General features: G+C 43.5%; 1 protein-coding gene across 1 annotated transcript in view; it reads right to left on the bottom strand.

Annotated features, from left to right (window-relative positions):
• Nucleotides 1-7,571: 7,571 nt before the first annotated feature.
• The window catches only part of LOC124787063 (CLIP domain-containing serine protease HP8-like), a 47,323-nt gene continuing 32,943 nt past the window's right edge, over nt 7,572-21,951 (bottom strand). Inside the window, exons 5-7 of the mRNA XM_047254310.1 lie at nt 20,624-20,814; nt 19,650-19,751; nt 7,572-8,907 (exon numbers count right to left, since the gene is read on the bottom strand). Coding sequence (XP_047110266.1) covers nt 8,597-8,907; nt 19,650-19,751; nt 20,624-20,814 — 604 coding nt within the window. The 3' untranslated portion in view covers nt 7,572-8,596. The remainder of the gene's footprint in view (nt 8,908-19,649; nt 19,752-20,623; nt 20,815-21,951) is intronic.

The raw sequence follows: 21,951 nt of genomic DNA, 5'->3' as shown, positions 1-21,951 counted from the left end.
TACCCTTGTGAATGGAAGTGTAGAACGCCAGCCAAAGCGGCTACAACCACGTGTGTAAAAATGAAATTGTCATGATTTGTGAAATTTTCTTTCAGGCTTAGAAAAGACTGCTAAGATATAATTATCTGTTTATGTATCATGAATAACTGTGTTATTTTCTTTGAATTTGTGTATGTAAAAATATATACAGACAATTTAATGGATTTAAGATTTTCATAATTTTACATATTTTTATGTGTTTGTCTGTCTAAGGCAATATGTATGCCAAAGTGTTTCATTGATTTTGCTTAAATTTTGGGTGATAATGTTGTTTAAGAGGCAGTGAACATGCCAGCAATTTAAATAATTGAAGTAGGTAATAAGTTTTCATTTAATATTTCTAAGTGTTTACATTTGAATTTTAATTTTCATAGGGAGTTAAGCTGAACTCTTGCTTCCGTTTTTGTAATTAACTTTTTTTCATTTACACTCAAAAAAATTAAGTAGAGGGTGAAGCAGCATACTCACGCCTTATAAAATTCACATCAGTCTTTCCATTGTGTGCCATCCTAGTCCGCTGTAACTAGCCCTGACGTCATAAATATTGCGCAATACTTTAAAATGAAGTAAATAACCTGAAACGTTTCTATCATGTCAGGAGTAATACAAAATCAATATGTGTTGGATATCAATTCAATAACTTTAACCATTTTCGAAATTTGGATGTTTTTCTGTAAAAATCATTGGCGCAACAGAAAAGAGCTAGAAACTTAAAAATTTATATTTAAATTCCTTTTGCATAATAATTTAGTAGAAACAGTATTCTGGATCTCACAAATTAAAATTGAAATTCATGATTTTCTGGTTTTTGTTAGATTAAGTAGGCGAATAAATAAAGCTAGGATGTTTAAATTTAAGTAGAAGGGAGATCCGCTATAATCATAGAAATGTGAGAAGTTTCAACAGAATAACTATAAAACTATAGCTATAGCGTATCTCCAAAGAGCAAGTTCAGAGCTCGTCTACTGTGTGTAGTGTAATTAAATTAATTCTCTCGCCCAAAATATTTGACTTAGCCACGTCAGACTTTTATTATGATTACTCACTTGTGTGCTGATTGCACAATTAAACTGAAAGCTTTATTGGCCATCAGCAAAGGATGCAATGATTTATTCGATAACTTAAAGTGGTGCTTTACTAGCCCAGAGGCTAGTCGGGAGAGCAGATTTGATCAGGCGTTCCCTTAGCCGTTCGCACCGCGGCTTTATATGTAAGAACGCTGCGCGAGAAAAGGCCCCAGTTCTCTCCAGACGCTGATTAGCGCACCACCTGTGCTGGGAGTCGCGTCGCGTCGGTATCATTGCTATAAACAGCATCGGATGCCGTAATAAGTTGCTTGGGATACGCGTAACCATGAAATCGTTTTCGAGTGAAGTGTTAATTCTGGGATGACTTTAATGATCTATCTTCAGTTTGCGTATGTCGTATTTTCACCTGCCGCCGCGGGACAGACATTCTACCATTATTTAGCGTGGCGTTTGATGAACATTATCATCCAACTATGGCGAGCATTCACTTAAACATTTAATTTGAACAGTTATAGTGGCATCAGCGCATTAGAGTCTGAACTGCTCTGGTAGTTGGATTGTGTGGATTCTTTTTGGTCTCTGACATTCAGAATATAGTGAACATTTTAGAGAGAATGGTTTTTGATTGTGAATCCCAGACAATCTCCTAATTCCTCAGAGCTATAAGCTGTAGCTATAAATGTATTTCTCAGATGCAGTGGGCACTAGGAATTCTAATTACAGGCTTCACGTTTTGCTAATCACTTTCTGGTTGCCAATATTGTAGTTAGAGAGCCAGTGTTGAGAATGGCAAACAGCATAAACACAAAACATTTATTCTATTATTCTACCCACCGCCCCACAAACGTTCCCCTCTGTGCCAAGTATTGTTCACGTGATACCTGGTACCAGCTGAATGAGGATACGCTGACAACATACAATCACAAATTCGCATCAAACATCCCTGCACTAGCATCTTATACCCTCTCTCATCGATCCTGTCACCTAATAAAAATATAGGCTGCCAAAAGCCCAACTGGAATCATGTCTGTAACCACCTTGATGAAGATTGTCTGCAAAAGAAGCCGAAACATTGGTAGTATCCTATAATTATGATGCGGTCACTCACCCAGGAGGATTTTATTGCTATCGGAAAAACAGTATCAATCAAGCCCAGGAAACCTCAGAAATAACATAGAAAATTTATTTTCTGCAAACTCATTTGGACCTTTTGTCATCCACCTTCTCTGGATTTTGCACGAAGAAAACTTCTACAATAAATATGAAATTCTTTTCTTTGCTTACCGTATGTTCCATCTAGGAAACTGGAGTCAGATAATGTTGCTTAATGTAATACGTTTGAAATGCGTCATTTCTGCAGCGTAGCTTCATTTCGTACTTGCTAAAGTTGCAGCAGGACGTCTGAATTCGGACTATATTTTCTGAGGAAACAAGGACGCTGATAAATGGACAGTGAGAAATTTTATCGTTTCGGGAGAATACTGTCTTGTTCTTTTGATGCACACTTTGTTGGCAGATAGATGGGAATTGCTGGCGTGCTTAATGCTCATGAAGAGTTACAGCTCAGCTCGTTCAGATCTATTGGACGCTGGTTGTCATATTGCAAAACTTAATTCTTCCTCTTGGAAAGCTCGCTCCAGAAGCTAGAAGAGGGGTAGATAAAATACAGAACGCAGGAGGGGTAAGTTCACCACAGGGTACTTGCATAGTAGCCAGCTACTGGCTTCCACAGACATGCATGCCTCGGTAACGTGCCGCGGCTTTCGCCAGTGAGAGGTTTTCCAAAATGTTAGTCGGAAAATTATGAAACGAGCTACGTGACTCCCTTTTGAGGAAGAGGGAGGACGAAATTCCCACCAGACCACCTGTTTGTATGGATTTCGTGTTTTCTCCCAAAACCACAAAGACAAGTGCTGAGATGGTCCCTTTGGAAAATACATGGCCGATTTCCTCCCCCATTCTTCTGCATTCGACCTTCATCTCCACGTCTAATAATGTCATCGCTGTGTTATATATCAATTTCACTTCCTCTTCGCTGAACTATGTACGATTATGAGTAGTTTAGTGTCGGAAATACTGTGTGGAATTTTGTAAGCATTTCCTAAGTTTTGTTTTAATTCATTTCCGCATTTTTATGTGGTGTGTTGAGAAATAAAAGTTTGCCATCTTATATATAAAAATTCAGCCTCAGTATGTTTGTGCTCGCTAAACTCGAAGTATTGCGTCGATCGACTTGAAATTTCTACACAAAATTACATTCGAATACGTGCGTGTTTGTATGTACCTACTTTGTAAATTATACGTAGGTATGTAATATATAATGGAGAAACATTGTTACCAAAAATCTCGAAATGCACTTTATGAACCCGCTTAAAATTCTTGCACTCCAGTGTAATGAAGGTCTGAAGGTATACAGGCTACACAACTTTAATTTTCCAACGATACTATAGTGAACATTTAGACATATACCGGGTGAGTAACTATTGCCACCTAGAATAACTCCGAAAGTGTGGTAGTAGCTGAAACGTTTGTGGGCAAATGTAGCATGGGACAACGGGGGCCATAATATGATGTTGGTTTTTTGCTGCTAGGTGGGGTCACGTCAGAGATATGATGGTCAACCTTTTTTTTTTTTTTAATGGGATGTTATAGTTTGATAATTATTTTCTGATAGCGGCTATGAAGACGAATTCCAATGATGTGTAACAGTAAATTCTTTGAAGGTCAAAAAGGTGGCATGAATGTCCATTTACAGAAGGTGTTCGAAGTGATGACCATTGGCATCAATGCAGTACTGCATTCTTATCATGAATTGAGTGGTATTCCTTATCACCTCGACTCTTATCGAAGCACATGCTCTGACCATTCTCTCTCGTGTATCGTGCAAATAGTAAATATTCGCCGAATACGGCGCAGCCATCTAACGTACCATTGACATGCGAACACCATTCGACGGTTTCGCAGTACAACACTAATAGGAATGGTAAGAGTAATATCGTCGAATCAAGCGAATGTGAATGATGTATTCCTTCGAAGAACAAGTCGACGTGCTTCTCATTTATGGAGAATGCCAACGAAATTCAGTGAGAGCTAGAGACTTATACGCTGAAAGATATCCTCAACGTACTCACTCAACACGCCGTACATTTAAATACGTGTACAATAAATTGAGAATAACTGGATCTTTAACGCATCGGAAACATATCCGGCAAAGGAAAGATACTAACGAGGAAACGGAAATTGATACTCTTGCCATTGTGGTTCGATATCCTTGTGTTGGTTCGTTCCAGATCGCAAGGGAACCCGGCATGAGCCAAAGTAGTGTTGTTCGTGTTCTACATCACCATAAATATCATCCTTACCATATCAGTTTCCACCAAGAATTAACTGGTACGGATTGTATGCGTCGCACTGAATTCTGACGATGGGCTCAACTTTAGATTCAGAGGGATGACACATTTATTAATTTGATTTTATTTACTGACGAGGCTACATTCACGAACCACGCAAATATTAATTTGCGTAACATGCATTATTGGGCAACTGAAAATTCATGCTGGCTGCGGCAAGTTGCACACCAAAAACCGTGGTCGGTAAATTTATGGTGTGGGATTCTGGAGGACAGAATTTTAAGCCCCTATTTCATCGAAGGAAATCTTAATGGTAGGCAGTACACCACTTCCTGCAAGAAACATTAGATCTGTTATTGGAAGATATACGTTCAGGAACAAGGAACAGAATGTGGTATCAACACGACAGGTGTCCGGCACATTTTTCGCTGATGGCTAGAAATGAGTTGAAGAGACAATTCCCAAATAGTTGGATTGCACGTGGCGATGTGTCTTGGCCGGCTCGTTCGCCAGACTTGACGCCCCTGGATTTTTTCTTGTGGGGATTCGTGAAAGACAATGTTTATAAAGACATTCCAACTACATCTGAAGATACGTGAGAGGGAATTGTCAAAGCATGTGCTTCAGTAAGTGCCGATGTGATAAGGAATACCACTCAATCTATGATAGGAAGACTGCAGCAATGACACCAATGGTCATCACTTTGAACACCTTCTGTAAATGGACGTTCTTGCCACCTTCGTGACCTTCGTTGGCCTTCAAAGACGTTACAGTTACACATCATTTGAATTCGTCTCGATAGCTGTTATCAGAAAATAAGTACCAAATTATAGCATCCCATTAAAAAAAGTTGACTGTCTCTGAAGCGACTCCGCTTAGCAACAGAAAACCAACGTCATATTATGACCCACGTCATCCCATGCAACTTTTGTTCCACAAATTTTTCAGCTCCTATCATACTTTCAGAGTTATTCTTGGTGGTAATAGATAGTGACTCACCTTGTATAGAATATATATGTTTTTCAAACATCAGCGTACAGGTTTCTAGTAAAACGGCCTTTAAAAGAGAACTTATTCTACCGTAAAATATGCGGATTTGCTTTATTTTTCGCAGAAGAGTTACACAGAAATGGGATAGTTTTATTTCTGGCTTAACGGATTGTGATCAGAATATTACCACTGAAAATTAATTAGTAGTAAGAATAAACATTGCTCAAAGTTAGAGAGAAGGGGGAAACGAGGAGGTGGAGATCTCTTCTGAACAGCATGTTGCAAGGCATCCCAGATACGCTCAGTAATGTTCATGTCTTGGGAGTTTGGTGGCCAGCAGATGTGTTTAACGTCAGAGGAGTGTTCCTGGACCCACTTTGTAGCAATTCTGGACGTGTGGGGTGTCGCACTGTCCTACTGTAATTGCCCAAGTCTGTCGGAATGCACAATGGACATGAATGGATGCAGGTGATCAGACATGATGCTTACGTACGTGTTACCTGTCAGAGTCGTATCTGGACGTATCAGGGTCCAATATCACTCCAACTGCATACGCCCCACACCATTATATAGCCGTAACTTGAACAGTCCCACGCCTACATGCAGGGTCCATGAATTCATGATACCCGTAAACGTCCATTCACTCGTTCCATATTTAAATGAGGTTCGTCCGACGAGGCAACATGTTTCCAGTCACCAACAGTCCATTGTCGGTGTTGACAGGCCGAGACGAGGCTAAAGCTTTGTGTCGTGCAGTCATCAAGGGTACACAGTGGGCCTTCGGATTCGAAAGCCCATATCGATGATGTTTCGTTAAATGGTTTCCACGCTGACCCTTGTTTCTGGCCGAGCGTCGAAATCTGCAGCAGTCAGCAAAAGGGTTACACTTCTGTCACGTTGAACGATACTCTTCAGTCGTCGTTGGTCCCGTTCTTGCAGGATCTTTTACCGGCCGCAGCGATGTGGGAGATTTGATATTTTAGCGGATTCCTGATACTCACGGTACACTCGTGAAGTGGTCGTACGGGAAAATCCCCACTTCATCGCTACCTCAGAGATGCTGTGTTCCATCGCTTGTGGACGTTCAAACTCACTTAAATCTTGATAACATTCCATTGTAGCAGCAGTATCCTATCTAACAACTGCGCCGGACACTATCTTATATAGGCGTTGCCGACCGAAGCGTCGTATTTTGCTTGTTTACATATCTCTGTATTTCATTACGCATACCTATACCAGTTTCTTTGGCGCTTAAGCATATATCAATTAGAAACTTGTGCTCGCTCTCGCTCTCTCTTCTTTTCCATTTAACCAGACAGCCACAGCAATGTGTGGGCAGGTACAGCTGGTTTATGAATAATAACTAAGATTTTCTTTGTCGTTCACTTGATGGTTTCTTGCTCATGTCAGTTAGCAGTTTCATACAATGAAGTATTTTCACTGTGTAGCAACAGCCTATGTTTCCAGTGTGACAGGAAGTATGTACAGTCAAGTGGTGATTTGTTCGTAATTTCACTTACAGTTTCTAATAGGGAGTATGTTTCCGCTTACTGTGGAACACTTTGGTGTTTTTTGTAACAACCATGATCTGCATGCACTTTAAGAAAGAACAGTGCAGATGTGATGGTGAAGTACGTAATTATAATAATGATAATTCCATATGGTTTGAAACCTGTAGGACACCTTTTGAGGTGACGCCACTTAGATTCTGTTTCCATGTCCTCGATTATTTATTCAAACAAAGGATAATGTTCCAGTATCTCCCAAAATAGATGTCACCAGGAGCCACAGCTATGAATATGAGTACAGAACACTCTAAACTCGTATGAACAAAACTATTCAAAGAGTTATAGGTTGCTGGGTATTTAAATATTATATCGTAGTTATATTTCAGGATGTCAGTTTTCTGACAAATTAGTTTCAACATTCAGAAAATTTAGCTATTGCTTCAAGTATACTGATAATTTCTCCAGCAACAGACCTGTGGGTCAGTAGTAATTTGCAACTGTGACAAAAGTGTAACAAACTGTGTTCACAATGCAGACATGCTAGGCGTCAAAGCCTGTATTGTCTGTCTGTGGGTGACTGCTTTACTGACGAGAAACCCTCAAGATCAGACGTTGCTATGCTTTCGTTTTACATGAAACAGAAATGAAAGAAGATATACTTTAAAACGTTTATTTATAAATTATGAGTAAAAAAAGTAAGTCTATACATCATGGTACAGCTCACTCCCATGATGTGCAAGGATAACAAAATAAATTAAGTTTGTAAAAATTCTTCAATACACAGTATGGTTTCAATGTTCAAAATCACTTTCTCTGCTTGAAAGCACGTCTATACATGTAATCACGAAACAGTGTCACAGGAAACCAGAACGGAATGTAGGTACTGGCAATGTACAAAGAACGCATAAATATATTAAATGTTGCAAACGAAATTATTTTCTGAGATAACGACAACGTGGCCAAAGTCCTGGTTTTGGTGAATGTAGGATCGGAGTGAGAATAATTGGAGGAAATTCAATTCCTTAAACTAGAGCGCGAACGGGTATGAGAAGGCAGCGCTCGTTGTTACTGCATAAAACAGTACACTGTGTCAGCTGAAGCAGCAGTTGTTAACAGTACCACATTGTCACATTATTTACAGCCACATTGTCACATTATTTACAGCCACATTGTCACAGTATTTACAACGAATCATTTGCTCGTCAAGATTAAGCCGTTCCATTTCGGTGTTTTCAGTTGTCGTCGATATACATGTTGTGCAGCTATCGAAACTTTACGAAATTTTGTTGTTCTCAGAGTGGATTTTATTACTAATTACCGGAGATTCTTCCCATAATAATCAGGTTCTTAACCTGTTTCACACATGGATATCACATGACAGTAGTGTGTTTCAATTTTTTCCTTTAAGGATCGTTTTTGTGAATTTTGTGTACTAGACATTTAAAGATAACAAAAGAAGAAAAATTTATATTGAAATTATATTTTGAAGACAATGGTGTGTAATGGCATGTGAAAAGATACTGCTAAGAGCTAACACCTCTTAAGGTGTAATATCGCTGATATTCGCTGTCCTAATGTGAACATTAATGTGTGATGTACTTCGTCTGGATGCATCCAGTCGAATGTTGCACGTGATGAGAGGTCTAGGAGGTGTGGTTTGGTGTATGCCGTGTGCGTGACGTTAAGGCCGAATGGTGTCGAGTACCCAGGTGAGGAAGGAGGAGACGCGGGTGTAGACGCCAGGGTAGCCCTTCATGCCGCACTCGCGGGGGCCGAACGAGACGACGCCGACGAGGACACCCCTAGGTGGCCGGCCTTCGAAGGCCATGAGCGGGCCGCCGCTGTCGCCGGTGCAGGAGTCCTTGCCTTCCTTGCCGCCGGCGCACATCTGCGACGCCACGATGCGCCGGTTCCAGCGCGAGTACCGCTGTTGACACGTCTGCTCGTCCACCACCGGCACCCCGACGTACAGCTTCACTGGGCTGACGTCACCTGTACATACAAAACACGCTCTTGTTAACCATAGCAGGGGCTTACAATAAATTCCTCTGCGACAAAAAACGTCTTTTGACAAATCAGCCCGAATCTAGAAAGTAAGGCTCGTGCAAAGGAACCATTGATGAAGAGCAACTGCCTGATCCATATTTCTAGATGTCTGAGAACCGTTTGACACAGTGCCACACTGCAGAGTAATGACAAACGTCAGAGTATACAGAATATGTTATGATATATGAGAGTGGCTCAAAGACGTCGTGGACAAAGCTGTTCGTTCAAGACAAGGTTACCGTCAGGACTGCCCCAGGGAAATGCGACACGACCGACCTATGTGAGCAGCAAGCTGCAACTGTTCGCTGATGATGCTCTACTGTAAGGGAAAGTGTCGCCATCTAATGACAGTAGGATGATACAGGATGATTTAGACATTTATAATTGGTGTGATGAATGGGGACTTACTCGAAATGTTAAAAATGTGAAGTAACGCAGAAGAGTAGGAAGGAAAGTCCTGTTATTTTTGAATGCAGTATTAATGATGTGCTTTTTGATGCAATCATCTCACTTAAATACATAGGCGTAATGTCGCAATGGAATAAAAGACGGAGGAGGAGGAGGAGGAGGAGGAGGAGAAGAAGATTAGCCTATAACGTCCCGTCGATAACGAGGTCATTAGAGATGGAGCACAAGCTCGGATTAGGGAAGGATGGGGAAGGAAATCGGCCGTGCCGTTTCAAAGGAACCATCCTGGCATTTGCCTGAAGTGATTTAGGGAAACCACGGAAAACCTGAATCAGAATAGCTAGACGCAGGTTTGAGTCGTCGTCGTCTCGATTGAATATGAAACGGAATGAGCACATAAGGACTGTAGTAAGGAAAGAAAATGGTCAGCAGTTTGCTGAAACAATTCTACGGAATAGTAATAAGAGAACTGCCATTTGTGGCAGACTTCCGTGCGATTCTTCTGCCATAAACTTAATTTTCGTGTAACGACTGAACAGAAGTTAAGAGAAATCAGTGCTCATACACAGGTCTTTTTCATCGCTCCGTTTGCGAGTGTAGCACAAAAGGGAATGAATACGATTGGTACAAGATATCCTCCGCCATGCACCGTATGGTGGCTTGTGGAGTATGTTTGCAGATGTCGATGTATGTGTGATGTACCAAACTAAATCTGTGACAAGACTGAAGTTTTCTTGGTGGAGAGGACGCAGACATCTAGACATTTAGATATAACTTCAGACGTGCCAAGGTAAGTGAGCTGGGACTGTTATATTAAACTAATGATCTGGTGACAGTGTTAGTAGTAACCTAAGACTTTTGGGTATCCAATGAAATATTTCTAGGTATGATCAGCACACACAAGGCTTTTCTAACGAAGTAGTTGCCTGAAAGGTTATCAGGCGTTGCATCAGATAGTGTTGTAGAAACTGCACAATATTTATACGAAGCGATACCTGACGAAGAGGAGCTGCTGCCTTGAAAAAATCAGTCCGATGCAGTGCCCGAGAACAATTCAAGCACCCTTGCATATTCCAGACAAGATTTCAGTGTAGTGAACCTTGCTTTAAATGTGCAGAAATACAAAATTGTGTAACGGAGGAAGTGCAAAATGTTGTTATCCTTTTGAAAGAACGTCAGTGGGTGAGCGGCGTACTTTGGTTCGTTGGCAGGGTGATGGGAAAGTAGTCAGTCAGTGTAGGAAAGGGATTAGGTATGAATATTTCGTGCACCCATTCCTAGAACATTTGCTGAAGTATGTGAGACCCACAGCAAATGTTGAATGCACACAAAGGAGGTCAGCATGAAATGTGACAAGTCTATTTGGCCTACGAAAGTGTGTGTTGGAAATGCTGAAAATCTTCTACTGGCAGATGCGTGAAGATTAGAAACTATCCCCACAAAGTACACTAACATAGTTTCAAGAGCCAGTATTAAGTGAGGAATCCGGAAATCTGCTTCAGCCTCCTACCTATCAATCCTGTAGGCATGGCAAAGACACGCTTACATTAATTACAATGTGTATAAAACAATGTAAGCAGTCATGCTTTCTGTGTCCCAAAAGTGAATGGAGAGGAAAGAAACATCAGTCGGTGATACATTAAAATGTAAAGTTTTTAGCATATTGATTTGTTTGGACTCCTGAACTAAACACACATTATCTTGTCCGTTTGGATGCATTAAGAACACCTCTCCTCATGAACTGTGATTGGATAAAACATTTGTGGAGGCATTTAGCAAAAGCCTTAAGCCACAAAGTAATGAGAATAATCAAAACATTGCACATGTTACTTCACTTTTGTCAAATACAGCCTTGGATAGACAAGCTAGTTTCTGCAGTACAATCATGTCTTAGAGTGGAAGTTTTACAGCATTAAATAAATGCAACCAAACCACTGCATTTTTGTTTCTAAGTATGCACAAAGCTTGACATGATAGGTTTTACCATCCCCCAGATATTTCAGTGGCATTGCCCGACTTACATGAAGAAATTCCAGGAAATAATATGTACATATAACTATTGTTATAGACCCAGAATCTATGAGTCACATGAAAAGTAGTTACCTAACTGTAAACACGACAGGGGAGTTAATGCAAGCAACTAGGTTTAAAGAGAAATACAGGAAACCTTTGGGCGAAAATAGGCTATTCATAGCGAAGCATGTAAGTTACCAGATAGCTTCACATTCTTTATGAAACTGCTTTGTTATGACAAACGTTCTCCCAGGATTTTGTTTTACTATCCAAGCCATTTTGTATGCAGTGCAAACATCTAATCGCACTGTCGGCCAGACATTATAAAATGAAAATGACGGATTAATGTAAGCTGAAATAAATGAATTATTTAATTCATTTATTTCAGCTTACATTAATCCATCATTTTCATTTTATAATGTCTGGCCGACAGTGCGATTAGATGTTTGCACTGCATACAAAATTTGCGAAGGCTTTACATGAGTCAGCAGAGTAGAGGTTTGATTCCCACTACGGCCAAGGATTTTCCTGATAATAGGATTAGAACAGAGTTTTTTTTTGTTTTAGGGCGCAAAACTGCTATGGTCATTAGCGCCCGGTCCGTGACTTAGGAAACAGTAAAAAACGAAAATGTAAACTAGCAGCAATGGGAACGAAACTCAAAAAATTGGAGAAACTAAAAGCAGAAGGAAAGCTTAAAAATCCACTACAGAAAGGGGTTGGTTGTCCCCAAAAAAAAGCTTCAAATGACTGACGTCATCTCACTGGCACTAATAAACTCGAGAACGCGATCGGCCGAGCGCGTGTCATCTGCTAAAATGGACGATATATCAGGCGACAGCTGTAGACGGGCGCGTAACGGAGTAAAATGGGGGCACTGAATTAAAAGGTGTCTTACCGTCCACAGCTGAGAACAGTGGGGACAGAGTGGGGGAGGATCGCCGCTTAAAAGATGTCGATGGCTAAAAAGACAGTGCCCTATCCGGAGTCTAGTTAAAATTACGTCCTCCCGACGACGCGTTTGGGAGGAAGAGGTCCAAGCACAGGGAAGAGGTTTCACGTCCCGCAATTTATTACGGGGAAGTGTCGACCAATGTGGGTGCAATAAAAGAACAACACGACGACACAGAACGTTCCGTAGATCGGCGAAGGGAATCGATCGAATAGCTGGCCGAAGAAGAGAGACTGCAGCCTTGGCCGCTATATCGGCCGCCTCATTTCCACAGATACCAACGTGTCCTGGGAGCCAGAGGAACGCCACCGAGACGCCCCCCCAGGTGGAGCAAGCGCAGACAGTCCTTAATCCGGTGGACCAGAGGGTGGACGGGGTAGAGAGCTTGGAGACTGAGGAGAGAGCTGAGAGAATCTGAACAGATAACATACGGTATCCGCTGATGGCGGCGGATGTATTGGACAGCCTGGAGAACAGCGTAAAGCTCCGCAGTATAAACCGAACACTGGTTGGGAAGCTGAAATCGATTTGGGGTGTCGCCAACAATATAGGCACTCCCTACACCTAACGATGTTTTCGAGCCATCGGTGTAAATAAATGTGGCTTCCTTCATTTGTGCACATAGAGCAGCAAATGCCCGACGATAAACAAGTGAAGGGGTACCTTCCTTGGGAAATTGACAATGGTCTCGGAGCAGGCAGATCCGGGGATGGAGCCAAGGCGGTGCTGTACCCCAAGTTGTCAAGAAGGTTTTAGGCAAGCGGAAGGAAAGAGAATGTAGCAGTTAACGGAAGTGGACCCCCGGTGGTAATAGGGAGGAAGGGCGGCCTGCATACCCTACATCCATGGAGGTGTCGAAAAAAAATGTCATGGGCTGGATTAGCAGGCATGGAAGACAGATGGCTAGCATAATGACTCAGAAGGACTGCTCGCCGATTGGACAGCGGAGATTCAGCAGTCTCAGCATAAAGGCTATCCACAGGGCTGGTGTAAAAAAGCTCCAGACACTAAACGTAATCCACGGTGGTGGATACAGTCGAGACGCCGAAGAATAGACGGCCGAGCAGAGGAGTAAACTATGCTTCCATAGTCCAATTTCGAGCGCACTAATGCGCGATAGAGGCGGAGAAGGACCGCTCGGTCCGCTCCCCAGGAGGTACCATTCAGGACACGGAGGGTGTTGAGGGATCGCAGACAGCGAGCCGAAAGATAGGAAACGTGGGAGGACCAGCACAGTTTTCTGTCAAACATAAGACCCAAGAATTTAGCGACGTCCGAAAACGGAAGGTTGACAGGTCCTAGATGTAAGGAGGGTGGAAGAAACTCCTTACGTCGCCAAAAATTAACACAAACGGTCTTACTGGGAGAAAAACGGAAGCCGGTTTCGATGCTCCAAGAGTGGAGGCGATCGAGACATCCTTGAAGACGTCGTTCAAGAAGGCTGGTCCGTTGAGAGCTGTAGTAGATCGCAAAATCGTCCACAAAAGAGGGAGCCCGAGACACCAGGAAGGAGACATTCCATAATCGGATTTATGGCAATGGCAAACAGTACAACAATTAGCACTGAGCCCTGGGGTACCCCGTTTTCTTGGGAGAAAGTACGGGAGAGAGTAGTGTTCACCCGCACCCTAAATGTGCGCTCTGCCATAAATTCGCGAAGAAAAAGGGGCAGCCGACCTCGAAAGCCCCAAGAGAACAGTGTGCGGAGGATGCCTGTCCTCCAACAGGTATCGTATGCTCTCTCCAGATAAAAAATATTGCTACTGTTTGGCGTTTCCGGAGAAAATTGTTCATGATATAAGTGGAGAGAGCAACAAGATGGTCAACTGCAGAACGATGCTTTCGGAAACCGCATTGGGCAGGTGTTAAAAGACTGCGGGACTCCAGCCACGAAGCTAAACCGCAATTCACCATACGCTCCAAAACCTTGCATACACTAATCGTGAGAGAAATGGGGCGATAGCTAGAGGGGAGATGTTTGTCCTTTCCAGGTTTCGGAACAGGAACGACGATAGCTTCCCGCCATCGTCTGGGAAAAGTACTGTCGGTCCAAATTCGATTACAAAGGCGAAGGAGGTAACGCAGACTATGGTATGATAAATACAGCAACATTTAGATGTGGATACCATCCGGTCCTGGGGCGGAGGAGCGAGAAGAAGAGAGTGCTTGTTGGAATTCCCGCATGGAGAAAACAGTGTTATAGCTTTCGCGATTCTGAGAGAAGAAAGCAAGAGGTTGCACTTCCACTGCACGTTTCTTCGGGAGAAACGCTGGCGGGTAATTTGAAGAGCTAGAAATCCCAGCAAAGTGTTGACCCAATGACGTAGAAATTGCGACGGGGTCCAGTAACGTATCACGCGCGACAGTGAGCCCATAGACCGGGGAGAAACTAGGCGCGCCTGATAACCGTCGAATCCGACTCCAAACTTCCGAGGAGGGAGTGAAGGTGTTAAATGAGCTAATAAAGAATTTCCAGCTTGCCTTCTCGCTATCGCGGATGACGCGACGGAATCGCGCACGGAACTGCTTATAGCGGATACAGTTGGCCAAAGTAGGATGGTGGCGGAAAACGCGAAGAGCACGTCGCCGCTCACGTATTGCGTCACGGCATGCCTCGTTCTACCAAGGAACTGGGGGGCGCCGGGGCAATTCGGAGGTGCGTGGTATTGAACGTCCCGCAGCTGTAAGAATAACGTCTGTAATATGTATGACCTCATCGTCGACGCTAGGAAAGTGAAGGTCATCGAATGTCGCTAGAGACGAAAAAAGTGTCCAATCTGCTTGGGCAAACTTCCAGCGTCACTGGCGCATATATGGCAGTTGAGGCTGCAGTTTAAGGACACATGGAAAGTGGTCACTCGAGTGTGTATCATCAAGGGCGAACCATTCGAAGCGCCGAGCTAGCGGAACAGTAGCGACCGAAAGGTCCAAATGAGAGAATTTTGTCGTGGAAGCAGACAAAAATGTAGGGACCCTAGTGTTGAGGCAAACTAGATCCGCTTGGTGGAAGACGTCTAGCAATAGTGAGCCACGTGGACAAGGATGTGGAGATCCCCAAAGCGGGTGGTGGGCATTGAAGTCCCCAACCAGCAAATAGGGGGGTGGAAGCTGACCCAGAAGATGAAGGAGATCAGCTTGTGCCATTGGTGTGGACGATGGAATGTATACAGTACAAAGAGAAAAGGTATATCCAGAAAGGGAAAGACAGACAGCGACAGCTTGGAAGGAAGAGTTTAAGGGGATTGGGTGATAGTGGATAGTATCATGGCGAAGAATCGTGAGTCCTCCATTGGTGTGGACGATGGAATGTATACAGTACAAAGAGAAAAGGTATATCCAGAAAGGGAAAGACAGACAGCGACAGCTTGGAAGGAAGAGCTTAAGGGGATTGGGTGATAGTGGATAGTATCATGGCGAAGAATCGTGAGTCCTCCATGGGCCGGAGTGCCTTCAACAAAGGGGAGTTCAAATCGGACGGACTGAAAATGGGGGAGAACAAAGCGGTCATTGGGACGCAACTTTGTTTCCTGAAGACAGAAGATGCCCGGCGAGTAGGATCATAAGAGGATCGACAATTCATCCCGATTGGCTCGAATGCCACGGATACTCCAGTGGATAATTGACATAGGGTGAACAGAAAATGGAGGAATGTGACCAAGGTTGCCGTCAACTCAACGACTGCTCAGAGCTTGCGACCGACAGCATGGAATGGCATTCGGCCGAAGGCAGAAGATCCTGATCCATAGGTTGTTCAGGAGCAGCTCCTGCCACCAGCAATCGGCCGGTTGATCGGCCGCCAGCAGTGTGCCTCGGCAACACAGAAGATGGCCGAGGGCAATTTCCGCCAGGTGGTGCTGTAGATGAGACACACCTTGGCGGAGAAGGAGATGAACTGGGTTTCTTATTAGCCTTCTTGGAAACATGATGTTTAGACGAAGGAGGAACCGATGGTTGTGAAGTTGGGGTACGTAAAAAATCTTCACGAGTACGCTCTTTTTTCGAAGTTTTGGTGTCTGACTTTTGGGCTCGAGATTTAGCAGAACCAGATGAAGGGTGAGTCATAGAGTGGGCAGGCGAAAGTGGTGAGGTTAAACGGGCGATCTTTGCACTGACCGATCTGACGACCGTGGCACTAAAGGTGAGGTCGCAAGTCTGTGTGGCCACCTCCTTTGTTGGCTGAGGAGAAGCAAGGACAGTGCTGTATTTTTCTGTCTGAGGCAAGGTGGGCTGTCGACCTGGAGAATAATTTTCGAGCAGCAAAGGTCGACACCTTTCCCTTCACTCTGATTTCCTGAATGAGCTTTTCGTCTTTAAAAATGGGGTAATCTCGAGAGAAAGCAGCGTGGTCACCCATACAGTTGATGCAACGAGGGGATGGAGGTGGACAAGCACCCTCATGGGAATCCTTGCCACACGTGACACATTTGGCCGGATTGGAACAGGACTGGCTGGTGTGATTGAACCGCTGACACCGATAGCAACGCGTATGGTTTGGGACGTAAGGGCGAACGGAAATTATGTCATAGCCTGCTTTGATTTTTGATGGGAGTTGAACTTTGTCAAATGTCAAGAAGACAGTGCGGGTTGGAATGATATTCGTGTCAACCCTTTTCACAACTCTATGAACAGCCGTTACGCCCTGGTCAGACAGGTAGTGCTGAATTTCTTCGTCGGACAAGCCATCGAGGGAGCGTGTATAAACGACTCCATGTGAGGAATTTAAAGTACGGTGCGCTTCAACCCGGACAGGGAAGGTGTGGAGCAGTGAAGTACGCAGCAATTTTTGTGCCTGGAGGGCACTGACTATGTTTCTAACAACAAGGTGCCATTTCGTAATCTGGAAGAAGACTTTACAGGACCTGCAATTGCGTCTACACCTTTCTGGATAATGAAAGGGTTGACCGTGAAGAAGTCGTGACCTTCATCAGACCGAGAAACAACAAGGAACTGTGGCAACGATGGAAGAACTGACTGTGGCTGAGACTCAGTAAACTTACGTTTGTGAGCAGACATAGTGGAAGGTGAGGAAACCATTGCGGAAGAATCCCCCATGATTACCGGCGTCTCCGATGGCGCGCTCCTCCCTTGTGGGGGCCCTCTCTGAGGGCACTCCCGCCTTATGTGATTGTTCACACCTCAGGTCACACCTCCCGCAAACGGACAGAGGGACCAATCGGCACTTTCGGAAGGTATCAGCTCGGGTAATCACCCCTCCTGGGCCTGGCCATTACCAGGGGGTACGTACGTGTCCTACCTGTCTACCCGGGGTGGGGAATTACGCGTTACCCCATCACCGGCTACGCACGAAAATGCGTGGTTGGCCTTCAGACACACACAGGGAGGAAGAAAGAGAAAGGGAAAGGGAAAAACAAAGAAAGGGAAAGGAAAGAAGAGAGGTCTCAAACGCCGCAGCGGAGAAAAGGGTAAAGAGAAGAGGTAAGGTAAAGAGAAAGACAGAGGAAGGATGAAGACATACAAGCAGAGAAGGCGAAGAATTCATTACATTTACGAGCGTCTGTCTCGGGACGTAGGCACAAACCATACTCCCAGAGTGGGAGAAAGGGAAGGAAAGAGCCAGAGGTGAGGGGTGGGGGGGGGGGGGGGCGAAGATGGGGGATAGGGAAGGATGCGGAAAAGGAAGGTATGCAGCCTGGAAAGGAAGGAGGGCCACATTAGCTCGGGGTCCCGTGCTCACTACGCACGTATCCACAAAAGAGCTGTGGACCCCCTGGTGGGATTAGAACAGAGTGTCTACAGCCTTTGAAAGACAGCTGAGGAGCTACCTTAATAAAATGTAGTGGTCCTGGTTCAGAAAAAACACCATGAGAAAGACATGTTGCTCACAAGAATTTCCTCAATAATGTCCAAGTAACGTTGTAGATACAGGGAAAATACAGTATTCTGTCAGCATCACGTAAGTACGTTTTAAATTTCTTCATTTTCACAGTCGATCTGCATGTGAGGTTATAAAATTCTTATACTGCAATGTCCAAAATATCTTCAAAATTTAGTTTCGAAGTTTCTAATTGGCTTCATAGAGTTTGAGGACTTTCTTTATAACAGTGCAGGTGAGAACTATTCGTATCTAAATAATAGCATCTAAACAGCACTAAAACAGATCATATGTATAGAACGCGAACAAACCAAACCTCTCACTTCAAGGAGTTCCTTCAATGTTCTGGAAGAGAGAAAAATGTAACAGCAGCTGACGAAATGATATTTACTGGTTTCTACGTAATGTAGTTTTGGTTCAGAATACATCCGATTCTGAACCCCTGAAAACATCTGAAAACACAAATATTTCTGAAGATATTTCAAATCATCTCGGTAACTGATGTGCAGCATATAAATGCTTGTAGATATATTATTTGTGGGGAAAAAAAATGGTTCAAATGGCTCTAAGCACTATGGGACTCAACTTCTGAGGTCATTAGTCCCCTAGAACTTAGAACTAGTTAAACCTAACTAACCTAAAGACATCACACACATCCATGCCCGAGGCAGGATTCGAACCTGCGACCGTAGCGGTCTCGCGGTTCCAGACTGCAGCGCCTAGAACCGCACGGCCACTTCGGCCGGCTGTGGGGAAAAGGTATCCTTTCTATAAAGAGCTAGAATGTAATCATAAACTGCTTTCAAAGAATTTATGAAACTTTTGAACGAATGACACCTTCCAGATTATAACGTTTATTCTTAACATCTATGAAGCACTTAGCTAACAAGAATGATTGCATAGTAGCTGCGCCTAACTCGCAATCCAGAAGTGTATTATCGTCGTAAACACATTATCATCATTATACAAGAAATCTCTTCAAGGTGACTGGCACTTGGATTTTTCAAACCAGGGTCAATAAAATCAATCAGGAACTACAATGAACGGTGTGAATAACCAGCGGCTTTATAAATACTACCATCGCCGCAGTTAAATGTCTCATCACGAATTTCGACGATAAAGTTTTAATTCTCTGAAAAAATAAAAAGTAAAAGATAACCTGCTGCCTAACTAATTTCGACAAAGATAATTTAGCGATGAATTACGAAGCCCATTTTACTCTTAATGGTGGTATCAATGGAACACTGGAAAAAAAGAAGGAAATAAGATGTTCTGTGACGCTGACAATCGTTTTAAAATTTGCCAGTCTTAAAATCGATGAGATACAGTACATGCTCTGCCTTTATTGTTTCAGTGAAGGAATGACACATGAGAGTGATGACTATCTTAGCCACCCCAAAATAAGAGTGTCAAGGTTCACAATGATATGGTTTCATTATTGAGGATATATTTCCAAAGTTGTTGAGACATGGAGAGCCTTACCATATTCCGTTGTACCCCAGCCAGCCACAACAAGATTCTTCCCGACGAAATTTGCCTGCCTGATCTCAGGAGCAATTGGCAAGCAGACTGATCTGATGAAAGCTGGAATTTAAAGAAAGGTATCTCTTGTAAGACACAAGATAAAATTGAGGATAAATTGTTATCAAACAAGTATACGTAAACACACACTAAAAAAAACCTGTCTATATCTTCACAAAAGTTAAACAGAGATCTGCTGAGGTGTAGTGAATTTTGAGTGTCCAAATTATTCCATACTATAAATAAACAAAATTAAAAGCATAGGCAGCCTTGCACACAGGAGAACACAGAAAAACCGCTCCCAATTAACAAGTTTTGGGTCATCCTTCAGGCTAGTTACCTTTAACGGAAATATAGTTTGAATTGTCAGCTCTTATTTTTATTGTTTTAAATGAAAATAAAAGCTCTTCAAAGTCCTTCACCCTCAGTGGTTGATTTGGATTGGCGGTAAACAGTCGCAAAGAGTTTTATGGTGATATGGCGTCCCAGTTCATTTGATGGAAACACAAATACACCTACTGTAAAAATTGCACCAAAGTATCTGTTCCGCTGATATAATCGACACTTTAGTTACATTATGCAACGACTGATAAATATGAAATTTTTTTCATATGAACACCATCTTCGTTTCCAGGCCGAGCGTGTTTCGTTTAACTTAACCAGCACTGTTATCTTACAACAAAAATAAGTGTTTGGTTCCCACTGCAAAAAAATGTGTCGTTAGAGACAGATTTACTGTCGCAGTCGATGGAGAGGCCTCAGGTGAAGCTTGTGTGTGATTCACTTTTTCCAGAAAATACTGGAAAGGGGTGGAGGGCCACCTATCTTTGTCAAACTGTACCAGTCAGATAACGACACATTATAACCTAACTTCTGGTTGCCAGTGCGGCTACCAAGGCATTGTGAGAAAGAGCAGCCGGCAGCGCGACACTCACAGTTATCGGACGCGTCGCGGTCGAGTCTGAGCAGCGCGATGTCGTTGTCGGCGTTGCTGGTGGACTGCGGGTTGTAGTCCGGGTGGGGGATGGCCTCCTCGATGCCGTAGTCCTCGGCCGGCGGAGCGCAGAAGTCGACGGAACAGTCTACGTCTGTGCGCTGGTCCCACTCGCCCAGCCGCACGGCCACCCTGCACGGGAAGAGAAAAAAAAAAAGCATACGTTAGACACTGCCACCATTCAAAGCGAAGTATCTGTGTTAGATATCAAAACCGCTCGCTCTTACTGCTGGTGACCATATCTTTACTTTTTCTGAAAGCAAACTTATTGTTATGCAATACTTTTCATTGTTTTCTTTCCCTATGTAAACTATTTTAACAATTAAAAATTTATTAGACAGGGGAATCTGAACTGCTCACATGACAATCTTTATGAAACCTATTTCTTTAGCAACATATAAGTCCGATTTGTGTGGTAATAGATGGTAGATTGTTATCTACATTGGCCGGCCGCTGTGGACGAGCGGTTCTAGTCGCTTCAGTTCGGAACCGCGCTGCTGCTACGGTCGCAAGTTCGAACCCTGCCTCGGGCATGCATGTATGTGATGTCCCTAGGTTAGTTAGGTTTAATTAGTTCTAAGTTCTAGGCGACTGATGACCTCAGAAGTTAAGTCCCACAGTGCTTAGAGCCATTTCAATCATTTTGTTATCTACATTAACATTCCGTGAGCTACCTCAGAGCGTGCGATGGAGTGTACTTCTGTTACCACTAACTGATCCCCCCCGTCCTTGTTCCATTCGCGAATGGCACTTGGGAAGAATAACAGCCGGCAAATCTCTTAATTAGATCTAACCGATCGAATTTTCCCGTCGTGGTCATTTCGGCAGGTATATGGGGAGGAAGTAGTACGTTATCTGACACTCTTCGGAAGACCATCCCTCAGTATTTCAGTATCTCTGTGATGCACAACGCCTTTCTTTTGTGTCTACCACTGGGGTCTGTCGAGCATCCCCATTATGCTCTCGCCCTGACCAAACGATCCCATGACGAAATACGCCGCTCTTTGTTGGATCCTCTCTCTCTCTCTCTCTCTGTCTCTCTCTCTCTCTCTCTCTCTCTCTCTCTCTCTCTCTCTCCCCCCCCCTCTATTGGTCGTACCTGATAAGGGTCCCAGAATGATTAATATTGAGAATCTGTCGAACTGTCGAAAAGGCGCCTTGTAAGCCCCTTCTTTCGTGGATGAGTTACATTTTCTTTAGATTCGCTTCCTCTCGAGTGTTGGTTTTTTCTCGTAAGTGAAGGACATTAGCTTGACGCGAGTGAGTATT

The sequence above is a fragment of the Schistocerca piceifrons genome, chromosome 1 (assembly GCF_021461385.2).
Source record: "Schistocerca piceifrons isolate TAMUIC-IGC-003096 chromosome 1, iqSchPice1.1, whole genome shotgun sequence".
NCBI lineage: Eukaryota > Metazoa > Arthropoda > Insecta > Orthoptera > Acrididae > Schistocerca > Schistocerca piceifrons.
The sequence above is the reverse complement of the archived record's forward strand: the minus strand, read 5'-3'. Positions and strand labels throughout refer to the sequence as shown.